The sequence below is a fragment of the Haemaphysalis longicornis genome, unplaced genomic scaffold (assembly GCF_048455015.1).
Source record: "Haemaphysalis longicornis isolate Haplotype H1 unplaced genomic scaffold, Haemaphysalis longicornis Haplotype H1 scaffold_1, whole genome shotgun sequence".
NCBI classification, from domain to species: Eukaryota; Metazoa; Arthropoda; class Arachnida; order Ixodida; family Ixodidae; genus Haemaphysalis; species Haemaphysalis longicornis.
In genome coordinates this window covers 371,787,693-371,802,000 of record NW_027526203.1, presented here as the reverse complement: position 1 = coordinate 371,802,000, position 14,308 = coordinate 371,787,693, and the positions used below count along the sequence as shown (strand labels likewise).

Genomic DNA, 14,308 nt, shown 5'->3' with positions numbered 1-14,308 from the left:
CATTTCGTAGACGGAAAAGCGTTCGCAGATGCGTAGTCGTGCTGCTGACCGCTGTTCTTGTTCGCCCAGCGCAAAAAAGTGCTTCCCGCGCCCTAGTTTTACGCTGTACGGTAAAAATATCAGTTGATTTTATTTATTTAGTACCTATATTAACTTCGCTGACTCTTCTCCCGCCTTCAAGAGGCCTTATATTTTCCTACTGGCGTACCAGTCAGCGAAGCGTCGCATGTGCGCTTCTGCAGCGCCTGTGTGAAGCGACCTTGACTTGGAGCTAGATACAGTGTACAAACAAACCAAGTAAAGAAAGGCACATTCTTCCATTCACAAACGTGTCCTGGCTTCGTTTCAACTAAGCGAACGAATTGCGACCAAGCAATTTTTTTTTAACCTCCTTGATTGCGACGACCCGCCTGCGGCCGGCGGACGAAACGCTGGGCCGACTGACTCTGTCTGAAGGCCGGGGAGCCGTGCAGTAGCGCAGCCAGCCAATTGCCAGCACCTCCCCTCCTGACGTCACACGAAAACGCCACAGAAAATGGGCGAGCGTAAAGAGAGGAGGACAGCATTTTCGAATTAGTTTTTCTACTAAATAAAATCGCATAAACGCGCCTAGAGTGGTCGAAACATGGCCTGGGGACTCCGGACTACAATTTGCGCTAGTAATCCCGCAATGTTTACATATCACTTCAGTGTCCCTTTAAGGCAATAAAACCATAGGGGTCAGGTTGCCACCTTTCCCCGGAAAAAAACCCAGCCCTCCAGGGGGGAGGGGGTATTGAAAAGTTTAATTTGTGTTGAAAAAAAGACGCCATGGTTTTTTTTTTACATGCAATGCCATTTATGGTATCGTTTTCCTAGGGAGGAATCAACGTAATATTTGTACTGAAAGTGACTGAGATTTTGGTTATTGCTCTGAATGGGCTTCACTAAAAAAGTAACTGCACATACTTCGTCCATGAAAGCTCTTCTTTGCATTTGAATCTACCGAACTAATGTTAAAAAGTATGCAATGCATACGGCATAATGTACATACATGTGCAATATGTAATAAAGTAACCGCAGATACTTTGTCCATGAAAGCTCTTCTTTGCGTTTGAATCCACCGAACTAATGTTAAAAAGTATGCAATGCATACGGCATAATGTATTTGATATTGATATATACATACATGTGCTCTTCTTTGCATTTGAATCCACCGAACTAATGTTAAAAAGTATGCAATGCATATGGCATAATGTATTTGATATTGATATATATACATACATATGCAATATGCAATATACTAGCAAAGCAGAACGACAAAAGGTACTACATACTCTGTATCACCTGCCACGTAGGCTCAGTGGCTAAGGCGGTTGCGCCACTGAGCACGAGGACACGGGTTCGATTCCCGGCGGTGGCAGCCACTTTTCTGATGGAGGTGAAAAGCAAAAACGCCCGTGTGTACGATATTTCAGCGCACGTTAAAGATTCCCAGGTGGTCAAAATTAATCCGGAGCTGTCCACTACGGCGCACCTCATTGCCTGCGTTGTGTTGGCGCATTAAACCCTACAAGCAAGTACTATTCTGTGTTGCCTTCTCCTATTGTTGGAACTTGAATGTATATTAAAATTCGACTTAGCGGCTTGGGTAAGTAGCCCAATTTCTTTTGCCATCGTGGTGAAGTCTTCACAACTGTACACCAAATTATACCGCACACAGAGCTCCGCTTTAACCACTGGGATGCTTAGCGGATTTCTGTCATCCGTTTTCAAGTTCCCCGTCACACTAAAGACACGTTTCGCAAACAAAGTTGCTGCAGGGAATAGAGAAAACGTGCTCCATTAGGTTCTGTAAATGGGGGCACTTACCCTCCTTGAAGAATTTGAGCCAGATCGAGCTCGATTTCTCATCGTATAGTCGAAGTCCGGCGAGAGTATCCCTCAAAAGAAAGCTTTGAGCACAGTTCTTTGCCTCCCTCTTTAAATTTCATGCTAAAAATCTCTCCTGCATTTATGACCAGTAGACTGGGTGCATCTTTGCACGGATTCAATTCGGCGAGCGTCTTACGGGGGGGAGTTCTTGAAGTTGAACCACTTCTCAAGGTAGGCAAGGGCCCTGTCATAGACATTCACAAAGTCCATCATTGCAACTTCTCCCCCCGGGAGAATTTCGAGTTCCTAATTAGCTTTGACACCAAAGAACACGTCTTCTTTCCGAAAAATACATGCTCGCCCTTGTAGTTTCTCTGCTCGTGTATCTTTGCGGAGCTTGTTGACACATATTTATCACCGCAGTTTCTGAATTGAGACATTTATAACGGGAAAAAAAAAAAAAAAAAAAAAACTAATCGCAGCTTGATGGCCAAGAAAAACTGGCCAATGACAGTCTGTTTTAAATACGGATCGGCAACTGGCCCGCTGTCAAAAAAACCAGTCGGGCCGGTCAAAAACCGGCATCTGGCAACCCTATATAGGGGCCTTCTCAAAAATGCATACAATTTAAATGAGTTACTGTATATGAGTTACTGCACGGTCTTTCAAAGTGTCGCAATTTGTACAATAATTTTTAATTGGCTAATAACAATATACATGCCTCCTGATTATCGACTGTCGGGCTCAGATTTTGAAACTTTTATAGATCAGGGACCTGAGCCGTGCATAGTAGTAGGCAACTTCAACACGCATAATTCACTCTGGAGCTCTTCCCACCCAGAAGCCAGGCGTCGCCTCATCGAAAGGTTTTTAACATCACTGGAAGAGTGCCAATAACAATAAAAAAGCACCCATGCACTTTATACACATGGTTAACCAGCAAAGCTGTAAAGTGCAGCTGATGTTTTACGTATGACGCGTGACCTGCCCATTTCGAAGTAAGATGTAGCTGGTGTTTGCCATTGCCACGGTGATGCGGCTCTGCCCGCACTGCCATTATTGCTTGAGCTGTGATTCACGTAGCTCGCTGCATGCACGCTCCGCTGCGATAAACCCAGCCGATCTCTTGCCCCTTATTTATAACTCCTCTCCAACCTGGTTTTTTCACACATGCGCATGGGGTTGCGCCAGAGGAGTTTTCTGCGTAGATGAGGCCACCGCATTTTCCTTTCACCTAACCACATAAAGCTTTGCTTCAAAACAGCCTACATACCATAGTATAGGACGCAACACTTAGTCACACATTGACCTAGCCATTGGCTCTGCAGTTATCTTTCCATCTCTAGAATGAGACATGGGCACAAACCCGTACTGTAGTGACCACTTACCAACCACACTAACATGCATAGGTACAAACAGTTCACCTTCACATAAAAAGTTCAATGAAGCAAGAGCAAACTGAAGTACATTTACAGAAACATCTAAACTTCACTACACATCCATAGCACACCTCCGCGTGGCATAGGCAACCCAACTCATTACAGCGCATATCCTCGATGGAACGAAGACTGAAGACTGGCACGAGAGGCCCAAAACAAGGCTTGGGGTATCCTTCGTAGAACCATCTGGTAATCTCATACCTTGTAAACGGGCAAGGGCTCTGGGGTAGCATGTGCACCATGAGGCAAAAAGGCAATAAGCTCGTGTACAGGCAAAAGTCTAGGATACGGAAATTCAAAGGACAGCAGACACAGCGTGCCCCTAGTTAGCACAATAGTAGACACTCTTGAGCACCAGGCTAATACGCTTGCACAACACTTTGAACACGTGTCCGATTCTTCGCACTACACAAATACCTATATGAAACATAAGATATCCACCGAAAAGATATACCTACATGACAACAACAACAAATCAAACACTTTTTATAACGCTGAGTTTTCGCTTCACGAGCTGAAAGCTGCTCTGAGTATGTGTAAACCTTCAGTTCCGGAGGGACACAACATTACATGCACGATGATACAGTACCTACACGCAGACACTCTTGAAACACTCCGCCACTTATGCAATAAAATGTGGCTTTTGGGCATCTTCTCAGGTCTTGGAGGAAGGCTATAGTAGTGGCTTTTTTAAAGGAGGGAAAGGATGCGTTATGCCCTGCAAGTTATTGTCCCATCACACCGACAAGCTACCTGTGCAAGCTTCTGGAGGGGATGGTTAACAAGAGACTCGGATACTTTTTAGAGTGCAGTGGTCTTCTCTAAAGCTGCCAGGCAGGCTTCAGGGAAGGACAACCCACAAGTGATCAACTTGTTGTCTTGGAATCGTTTATTAAAGATGCATTCATCCATAATCAGTATTGCATTTTTTGGTCTTGAAAAAGCTTAATATACTGCTTGGCATCATGGAATTCTTCGTGACCTAAAATCTTTTGGTATATTGGGCAACATGGTAAATGTGCTAGACAGCTACATTTCCAAAAGAACTTTTTGTTTTATTGTTGGTTCAGAACTTTCTAGAGTTAACAAGCAAGAAAATGGAGCTTCTCGAGGCAAAGTTTTAAGCTGCACGTGATTTATAGTAAAGGTGAACTCACTTGGGAAGGCATTGCCCCCCAACCATTTCTTATTCTATGTACGTGGATGATGTGCGAATGTCTTTGAAATCTGGTAACCTGTCAATTTGTGAATGTCAAAAGTTGGTGTTACCAAACTTGCTGGCTGAGCAGGCAAAAACAGTTTTTCATCCTATTCATTGTGCTTCATCTCGTGGTGTGCTATTCAGTACATCTACTAACCTACCCAACTTTCCATATTGTGGCTGCATGGTAAAGTTGTTGTAAGGGCATCACGGTGGCCTATTTCTGACCGAAAAGTTCTTAAATTGAGTATTGCTCTAAACTGTTTCGTTGGCTAAATTGGCAAAGGGAATGCAGCATTTGTCAAGTTTTGAACTTTAAATAAATAGGGTAACAAAGGCTACGGTAATCTTTCCCAACCTGTTAAGCTTTCCTTTGGTTCGCAGGCCGAGTGCATTTAGTATGCTGATTGTGGTGAGGTGCAACTGAACAATTCACTTTCATTCTCATTTGTAGACTTGCTCGAGAACGTGTACACGGGGCCGCTTTATCTCTGTGCAGGGAAACCTCAAGCCTCGCAGGATCAGGGCCCTACTGCAGGGCTTCAAGGTTCACCGGATAGCGGGCCTTGAGCCGGCCAAGCTGCGTGATCTGAGTCTGGGCAAAAATCCTGGCCGCCTGATTGCTGTCAAGGTGGCCTGCAGCGTGCTCTCGCAGGAACGCTACCCTTAGTAAGCACCCCATGCATGGGCAGCCTTCCTGTCCTTGAAGTTGACTTTTGCTCATTAGTACTTTTTCCATCTTGGTCTGCCTCACCTTTGGCTGGTTAGTGGGCTAAGGGTTCTTCTTTTTTCTTCTCCCATTGTGGTAGTATATATTGAAAAGACACCTTCGAATACCATGGTGCGTGGGAAATACAAATTTGTATCTCAGCGTGGAGATGCTTTTATGCTAAACTGGTTATATTGCAATACTCTTCAGAACGGAAGGGCCTGGTTGCAGTTGGGTATTGTAAGAAATAAGCTGACGTGAGCTGACCAAAATCTTCCTGGGCAATTTTCTCATTTTTGCACGGGGTGCCATATGCTCTTTATGCTTTGAGGTCCCCTCTTCATTTTACGAGGTTTCTTTTTGCAAACAGCAGGCTTCTCCAGTTGTGGGTTAAGGGGACGCCAAGTAATGCACAAATATACTATTGCATTATTGTTGAAAAAAGATGCATGATATAGAGGAAGGGATGTTCCAAGCAGACACTTATTGTCAAGGTCAGGCGAGGAGTTGTCAACTGCCACCATCTATAAGGCTCACAGGGGTGTTTATGGAATCTTATTATGACCACTCCTGATACAAATTTCAGGACGATGCAAATTTGAAAAATTCCCGGGCAAAGTGTGTCGCATCCAGTGGGCTATATTGCGGCTGTTACGAATGCATTCTGTAGCTGCAAGGATGATACAAATCTCTCTCTCTCTCTCTCTCTCTCTCTCTCTCTCTCTCTCTCTCTCTCTCTCTCTGTGTGTGTGTGTGTGTGTGTGTGTGTGTGTGTGTGTGTGTGTGTGTGTGTGTGTGTGTGTGCAAGCATGTGTGTGTGCATGTGCATGTGGGAGGGAGAGAACACTTTGTTACTGTGCTTCTTGAATATTTTTGTGGATGTGTGTTAATGCATATTTAAAGGCAGTGAGCATCTTACCTTGTTTTCCATACTTGACAAAGTTATACTTGCAGGTGAGACCCGCCGCGGTGGCTCAGTGGCTAAGGCGTTGCGCTACTGAGCACGAGGTCGCGGGTTCGATTCCCGGCCGCGGCGGCCGCTTTTCTGATGGAGGCGAAAAGCAAAAACGCCCGTGTGTACGAGATTTCGGCGCACGTTAAAGATCCCCAGGTGGTCAAAATTAACCCGGAGCCCTCCACTACGGCGCGCCTCATCGCCTGCGTTGCGTCGGCGCGTTAAACCCTACAATCAATCAATCAATCAATATACTTGCAGGTGATTGTTTGCTTGTAGTGACCAAAGTTGGGATTGCCTTCCTCTTTGTAAATAATTTTGTTTATAGCCAGGATTAAAAAGAGTTGCAGTAGAGTGTTTAATGTGGAATAGTATAACTAAAGTCTCTGCTTTCAGTTCAACGTGTGTTCTAGACGAAGACGGTGACTGCTTCGTCGTAAATATCTACAACATGGCAGATGGACGAGGATTTGTTATTGGAGATGATCTTGTCATTCCGGAACCATATTTGTACCAAGTTCAAGTGAATCATCAAGGCCATGTGAGTGCAATTTTCAGTCCTGTGCTTAAAAAAGAAGCAAGAGTAGGTTGTCCATGTTTATGCTCATTGTGTAACTTAAATGTAGGCTAGGTTTTACAAGAGAAGAGAAAACTTTTTTTTGCTATAGGGACGAGGCAGCTGTTGTATGGCACCACCGTCACTTCAGCGAACAGCGCCACCCGTGGCGAACCACCCGTCAGTGGAATGCCGGTGGCAGTCAGTGTGGCGTGCATGTGCATGGCTTTCTGCCATTCTGCTGCGGTGCGGCTTGGAAAACCTACATAACCACAAGTACTTTTTTTAGATCGGTAAATCTTGAAAGTGGAGGCGACCTCTACGAGGTATGCTGTGTGTATGATTTACGCCCATACTCGAAAATTGCAAATCGTAGATGGTGCTCGATGCACCAAGCTAGAAGTCAAGCTGGAAGTCCAAGTCTGTTCCTTCGTGCAAATGTTTTATGCAGTATTGTTGCCTGTGTGCAGGTTGGTGCATTGAGGAATTATAGTGCAGTTAAATGCTCCTGCAGAGCCGGTGTGGGCACCCAATCCAAGTATGCTGCAGCGCTGGCCTTTGGCAGTTGATGAATGAATGGTGTCATGCACGAGTGTTCATTCATCAACCCCCCCCCCCCAAAATATGCCGAGGGACGACGCTACATAACCCCATTATTATGGTAGAAACATGGTTAATATTATGGAAATACGTTCACAACAGCCACCTGTAATCATTTCCAGAATAAATACCCCCATGTCAGTAGAATGTAATTGCTTGATGCAGAAAAGCATTGCTTTATGTCTGTAATAAGTCTTGGTTGCTGGCTAGTTGGTTCATGGTTTTTCAAAAAACAATCACTGCGTGGCTGAAGGATGATGAGACAGGAGGGTGCTATAAACCCGCCTTCAGTTTCACAACTGAATGCTGCGGTCACGTTTTACCACAAGCGGCTACCTACGGTTGAATAAACAGGAACTGCGTCGCTTGCGCTGCACTGAAACCGCTGTCACGAGTTGTAGGACCACACGAAGCCCACGGCATAAAAAAAGTTTGCAGAAAGTTCGAGAACTCTCTATTAATGCGTAAAAATTCTTATGCGGTTTTCCCGTTTCACCAAAGTTGCGTTTTCTCGGAGGCATTAAATGCCTAAATCCAGGCAGCTACTCATGTGAGAGTGCGGGATCGGATTACACATTGATTTGTCTGTCTATTCTTAGTTCTCTCTCTCTCTCTCTCTCTCTCTTTTTCTTTGTTTGTTTGTTTGTTTTAGACACACATATAATCGCATGATTACGTGGAAATGTGATTCATTAATTCGTTTTCGATACATTTTTATTTTTGTGTGTCTCCTGCAACGGATTGTGGCCGCCAGATCTGGCTGTCACTATCCAAAGTGGGTGACTTTTGTTCCATTTGGTTATCTTTTTGTTTTTTCTTTCAATGATTTACATTTACTCTTATAGTGATAAATGTATTGACAAGGCATTACACGGTTTGTATTGAGGTACTCAGCAAAGAATGCTCACGCATTAAAAAACACATCTTCTAACGTGCTGCCATGTTTTTTAGCACCTTGGCTGTCTATCAGTGCCAGCCTTTATTTCACACAGGTGGTAAAATGGAAAGGGGAGGCGGGGGAGGGTTTGTAGCTTGGGCTGTTGGGTGGCTGAATTACTTTGACTCTAGATAAAACTACCACTGCAAGCATGAGAGTTCCGCTTCAGCTCTCAGGCTCCCATGGTGTCACTCATAGAAACCGAAGGCACAAAGCTTACGGTTACAGAAAATAAATGTAAACTGCCGCGACGTTTCCACGGCCACACGGTAATAGAACTCATATGTGAGTGCCTTTCTCTTCAAAGCGCACGTATCCAGGTATCCCACCGTTATGGCTGGTATGAAAACCGTAGTGATTGAAACTAGCGGAAATAATTAGACCGGTAGAAATGAATTCTAACGATAAATTTATTCGTACTCAAATCGGGTGGAGCCAGCGCCGCAAAAAGCGCCCATATCAATGAGGCCCAAGCTTAGAAGCATCCAACGAGTTCACGTAACCGTTAGGCCATCTAAAAACCCAACGCCTAGACTTTGTTTCATCGAACATTTCCGCTCACAACACCACCTAAACATTAAAAGCACCGAAGCAACACAACAAAAAATGTAATGCTGCGTAGTCCAATGCGCTGGCCCATTCCAGTAATGAGGGAAGCGCCAAGTGGTGACGCCACCTGTACAGCTGCCCGGTCCCTATTAGTATTATTAATATTTATCTCCAGTGATAAGTACATCTTGAAGAAACAGAACATTCTTTCTCCCATAGACCCAGGATATTCCATTTCTGAAAGATAATGCACAGTTAACTTTAGCATTCAAAGTTTTGTGCATGCTCGAGTGAAACTTATTACCACGTGCAAAGGAAGCTATAAAGGGAAGTAAGTCTTTAAAGGGAAGTAAGGTCTTTCTGCTGCAGATGATACAAATATTCTGATGATGATGAACCCTACGAAGCGAAATACACCGCTTTTACATGCTGTTCCCGATAATACGGGACTCCCATGGAAAACTCTACAGTACCGAGGAAGAACCAGCTGAACAGACACTGGGGCTCTTCGATTTGCCATCTCGGACTCACCACGGATAGCCCGCGGGTAGTGTGAGGATTCCCCATAGCCATAGGGATACATGGGAAAATTGAATGCCGGACTGCCTCTCGGGGAGTCCGCGGTGAGTCCGAGACTGTAAATCAAAGAGCCCCACTGAAAAGTCATGCCACCGGTTTTGCCGACACGCTTTGTTGAGGGACAGGTATTTCATTGCGGCTTCATATAAGACCAGTGGCACTGTTATTCCCCAGCATTCATTTTTCTTTTAGGTGGGTGAAGTTCGTGTAGGCCAAAATTGTTTTTATTGAATTTCAAAATAACCAAGTACTAGATGCTGCCACTGATCTTGATGTTAAAGTAAATAGGCCATAAAATGTGACCTTTTTGTGAAGTGTATAACCACAAGCAAATGTCAGTTGGCCCCAAAAGAAATTTTAAGAGGTCCTATCATTTCAACACTCACCACTTCATGGCAGGATTAAAATTGGCAGGCTTTTACCAGAAATATCGGACTCCTAATCCTAGTTGCTGAGTGTTTAACTGTGTATACAGTTAAACCTGGATAAAGCGAAGTTTACGAAAAACTCACAATTTTTCGTTACATGCCGGTTTCGAGTTAAGGCTCGCATGGATGAAGCAGAAACAAAATCAAAATGCTAGACATCAGTGATGGAGAACTCACTTTTCAATGATTTATATTTCACAGTGAAGTACTGGGTGATTTGTGCCTGCTGCTTTCGCACGAGCTTAGTCGCTACACGGCACTCCAAAGAAGTGAGGTCACTCTACCCCGTATTTACAAACGTAACTTAAGTATCACTTTTGCCTTCTGGCACTTTTTGGTGTCTTAATGCGTTTGAAGAGCCGAAATTATGGGGCTCCTTTTTAGGAACTTGGGGCTCTTTTCCGCACTTAAAATTGTTGAGGGGGTGCTAGCTGGGATAATGTAGCGGGCGGCGACATTCTTCTTTTTTGCCTGCAGAGACGGCATTTAAAATTGCGAGCTTGTCTTGCAAAGGCAAAACTTCTCCTTTTCGGGCAGCACAACACATCACCGACGAATGAACACCACAGATAGCAGTGGAGACGCACGACTACACGCCGACACCGACACCACACTCGCACGCTGAAACGCACGGTAGTTTGTGGTGTGGGTGGAATTCGTTAGATTAATGCATTTCTTCAGCCGATTTTTCAGAAAAAGTGCAAAACATAATGACTCACCAGTGTAGTGAATTCCTTACATCAAGGTTAACCGTCGCAACGCCTTCATTACGTGCAGTTCACAAACACATAGATAGGCTTCAGGGGGGGTGGCAATGGGGAATTGAAAAGCTTCGTTAAATCGAGGAATTCGTTACGTGGACGTTTGTTACATTCAGGTTTAAATGTAGTTCCAGGAGCTTGAGGGGAAAAAGTCTGCACAAATTTTGGGAGTTTAGGCACACCTACATTTTGACACATGACTTGTGCTTGTCATTTCAGGTGTTTTCCTTTCCCAGCATTCGCGTTGACTCCCCAGTGGATGTGGTTGTCAATGGGAAGCCTTTAAGCAGTGACAGCAGGGCACCCCTCCAGCTCCGAGTGCACATCAAGAAGGATTGAATGCCTTGGCTGTACCATGGGCCGACCGCTAGTGCAGAGTCAAGCAGTAAGTGCTGCTTGAGGAGTCAGAAATCATGGTAGCCAGGTTGGCTATGTCAGATGAATGTAATTTGTGCCCGGGGCCACGTAAGGTAAGGTGAGCTGGGGAACCAGCAGCCCTTTGAATCTAACAGTGCCAAGTTTGAGATTAATCAGGAAGGATGCAGTGTGTTGGGGTGTGAGGATCAAAGCTTGCCTGTATTGCTTGCTGTCGGAAGTTCATAAGAAGCAGGGCATTTGATATAACGTGCTGTAGTGTTGTCTTATGCTAGTTTGGTTGCAGATGTTTTCAAAACGTGTGTAATAAGTGCCTGCAAAAAAATTTACGTTTTGTACGTGCAGCGTAAGGAGAAATTGAAAAAGTTACTTAATCAATCTTGCCGGAAAAAGTTGATGGCAATTGTAGGCATGTTTCTGCAAAGTTTCTACACTGTGAAATGTTCTTCAGAAATTATCTAGTTAAGTAACGTTTAATCCTTTAGCTAAATTGATCGGTAGGAAGTAGCCCTTGGGACATGATCTTTAGGGGCTTGCTTTGAGGATTGTTCGCTGTTTAACAATTGATTGACCTTCACCATAGAAATGCCACAGCATTCATGATGTTGGCCAGTGAAGTGTGGGTGCGTTAGTAGTTAGTTCTCCGAGCAAAGCACTGTGCAAATGTGGCCCAGTTGAGTCTCACATGTGTATAGACATCGGCCTTGTCAAAAATTATCAACTTTTGTGGGGCACTGGGGAACGTTGGCACTGAGAAATACCAGGCGTGTAGAAATGTTGGCTCTCACCACGGGAACAAAGTGCCTCCTAGTTGGGCTAGGTAAAACAGGAGCTTCAGCTGATGAACTTTGCCAAACACGTAGAGAAACTATACAGCACGAGTGCAAAGTAAGGGGCTGTCTAGTTTGTGTTGTCATGTCTTCATTGAAATCTCATTTGCTTTGACATGGACTGCTGTGTGGTTAGTGGGAGAGGAGAAAGCATGGCATTGTATTATAAGTGCATATCAGCTCGCACATAGTGCAAAACAAAAGTGCTTTGTAGCAACTGAACATCATCATTCAGTTTATTTAACTCATTCTGAAACTAGGGGCCAGTGTGTTAATTAACCAATGCGTCCTGGTTCGTCATGAAGTACTTTTGTTTGTACAGTTTGTACCAAACATGGCTTGCACATTGAAGAATGTTAGTTAAAAACTCGCATCTTTTAAGTCATTTCAAATTCTCCATATGCACTTCTAGCTAAACTTTGAAAGGGCAAGAAATGTTTCATCATAACTGTTAGGCGTGGTCAAGGAATTTTTTTGTGCTGAGCACGAAAAAGAACAACAAAAGGTTGTATAAGCAAGCCTTGTATGGCAATTGTGGAGTGCTTTGTATTTTTGTACATTTTGAGAACTGAGATTTTGTCTTGCAGCTAATCTGGCTGTGTTGGAGCACACATATGGTAACCTCTGCTCTTTTGTTTAGGTTATGCTTGCTAGTGAGTGGACTGGTCACAAGGTATTGTTGTGTCTGCATTGTGATAGCATTTTGAGCTTTCTGTTCTCTCTATCACTAACATTTTTGACTTGCTTGCGATGCAGCACAAAGGAAGTTTGGTGCATCACAGATTTTAAGATAGAAGTGTTGTCATGCATTGTGTGCGGAATGCGCACTATTAAGAGCAGATGCATTTGAATACAATTGTGCGGGTTCCTAGGGCTGTGAGAAATGTCAGTCAAATCGTGTAGCATACATATTGTGTGATTCAATATCTAGCCTTGCAGGCAAAGTATCGCTACTTTTTTTAAAGCACTGGCAATGATAGGATTTTGCATTTTAGTCTGACAATAAAAACTCCAATGTACAGGAGCAGAGTTGTTCAATATATGGAGTCGCAAAGCTCTCTATAGATTCTATGTATCAAAAAGCAGTCCACGGTTGGCCACCTGCCCTAGGGCAAGCGACAGCAACTGTACTAGCCTACCGTCCGTCGACAGAAGTTGAAGTGCCCAACTGGTTGCGGCTGATTGCACCTGCCATGGAGGAAATGCCATTGAATCATTAGGAACATATCTTAATTCGGTATTCCCAAAATTGAAAAGCAGCTTTTAATTGAACAGATTGTTTCAAATAAAGTAAATGTTAGCAAAGTACAATTTTCCTCCCCTAGACACCCCTTTTCCTTCACAGCAAAGCAGGGCTGCTCGCAAGGCCCATATTCTGATGCATAATTTTGCAGCTGGCATATATTGAAGAACTCTGTGCAGAAGCTGTGCCTAAACGTCCATGCTTGTAACCTTCAGCTGTGTGATGCATCCTTTGAAAGGGGGCTTTATTCAAATGTCAACCGTGTTGTACATCTGTTTAGAAGTTTGGAACATAAAAATGATTTTTGTAGCATGTGAAACCTAAAGAAGGTTCTTTTTTTGTGTGTGTATGCTAACCTCAGCTGTACTGTCAGGTAGGTCTGCCTGTGATGGAAATTTCATGGCACTGGGGTTTGCATTTGATGGGCCCATTTTTGAAAAAACATGAAAAGTGGTGTGCAAGCGGTGAGCCGCAATTGTTTATGACACCCGTGCTTAAAAAATGTCTTTGTATGATCTCTCAGAAGAAGTAACTGCTGTCTGCTGTAGTAATAAACTATCATTCTGTGGCTTTTCAACTATTAGGTTGATGAAGAGACATCATCATCCTTCATTCATTTGTTGTTTCTGTTTTGCTGTATCTATGTGTTCCCATCGTTTCTTTCCATTGGGCGATGAGGTGAGTATACCTATGCACTGAAGGCTTCCCACAGTGGGTATACCTTTATGTGCCCGTCTTGTTTGTTTTTGTCAAATTATTGCAAGACTTATGCCTTTAGAAGGAGGCTGCAAAGGGCTGGGTACACTACATTTGTTGAGCTTCATAAAGCAGGCTTGAGGTGCCAAACAGTATATCGGAAGACCACACCCACGCATTTCTTCTGGCATTACGAACTGTGGTCGGTTAGCTGGGGGTTGACCATGGTTCAAAGATGGCGCAAAGGTTTTATTATGTGTATGCAACATTTACAGGCTGTTCTGGTAGTTTAGTCATTTAAAATAATAATGAAATGATTAAAATGTGTCCTCGTGGTGTATTACGCAAGTCAATGGTAACTGCTGACTTGGCCTGTTAGGATCACAGATAATGTTCACTTAGGGTAGACCTAAGTGAACCTAAGAACTAAAAAATCTCAGAAAATGGGGGGAAAGGCACCTTATTTAAATTCCTTATTGTTAAATTATCATCAATTTTGCTGCATATTACCTTTTCTCATTTGCGTAAACGTTACAAGCCAAGCCATTTACAAAACAAACCAAAATCTCTACTTTTTTCGCAATTCCCATCGCTAC

General features: G+C 43.7%; 1 protein-coding gene across 1 annotated transcript in view; it reads left to right on the top strand.

Moving 5' to 3' along the window:
• The window catches only part of LOC144155091 (tetratricopeptide repeat protein 5-like), a 39,854-nt gene extending 26,261 nt beyond the window's left edge, over window positions 1-13,593 (top strand). Inside the window, exons 8-10 of the mRNA XM_077686337.1 lie at window positions 4,994-5,163; window positions 6,555-6,699; window positions 10,788-13,593. Of these exons, the coding sequence (XP_077542463.1) occupies window positions 4,994-5,163; window positions 6,555-6,699; window positions 10,788-10,907 (435 nt within the window). The 3' untranslated portion in view covers window positions 10,908-13,593. The remainder of the gene's footprint in view (window positions 1-4,993; window positions 5,164-6,554; window positions 6,700-10,787) is intronic.
• The last annotated feature ends 715 nt before the right edge of the window (window positions 13,594-14,308 follow it).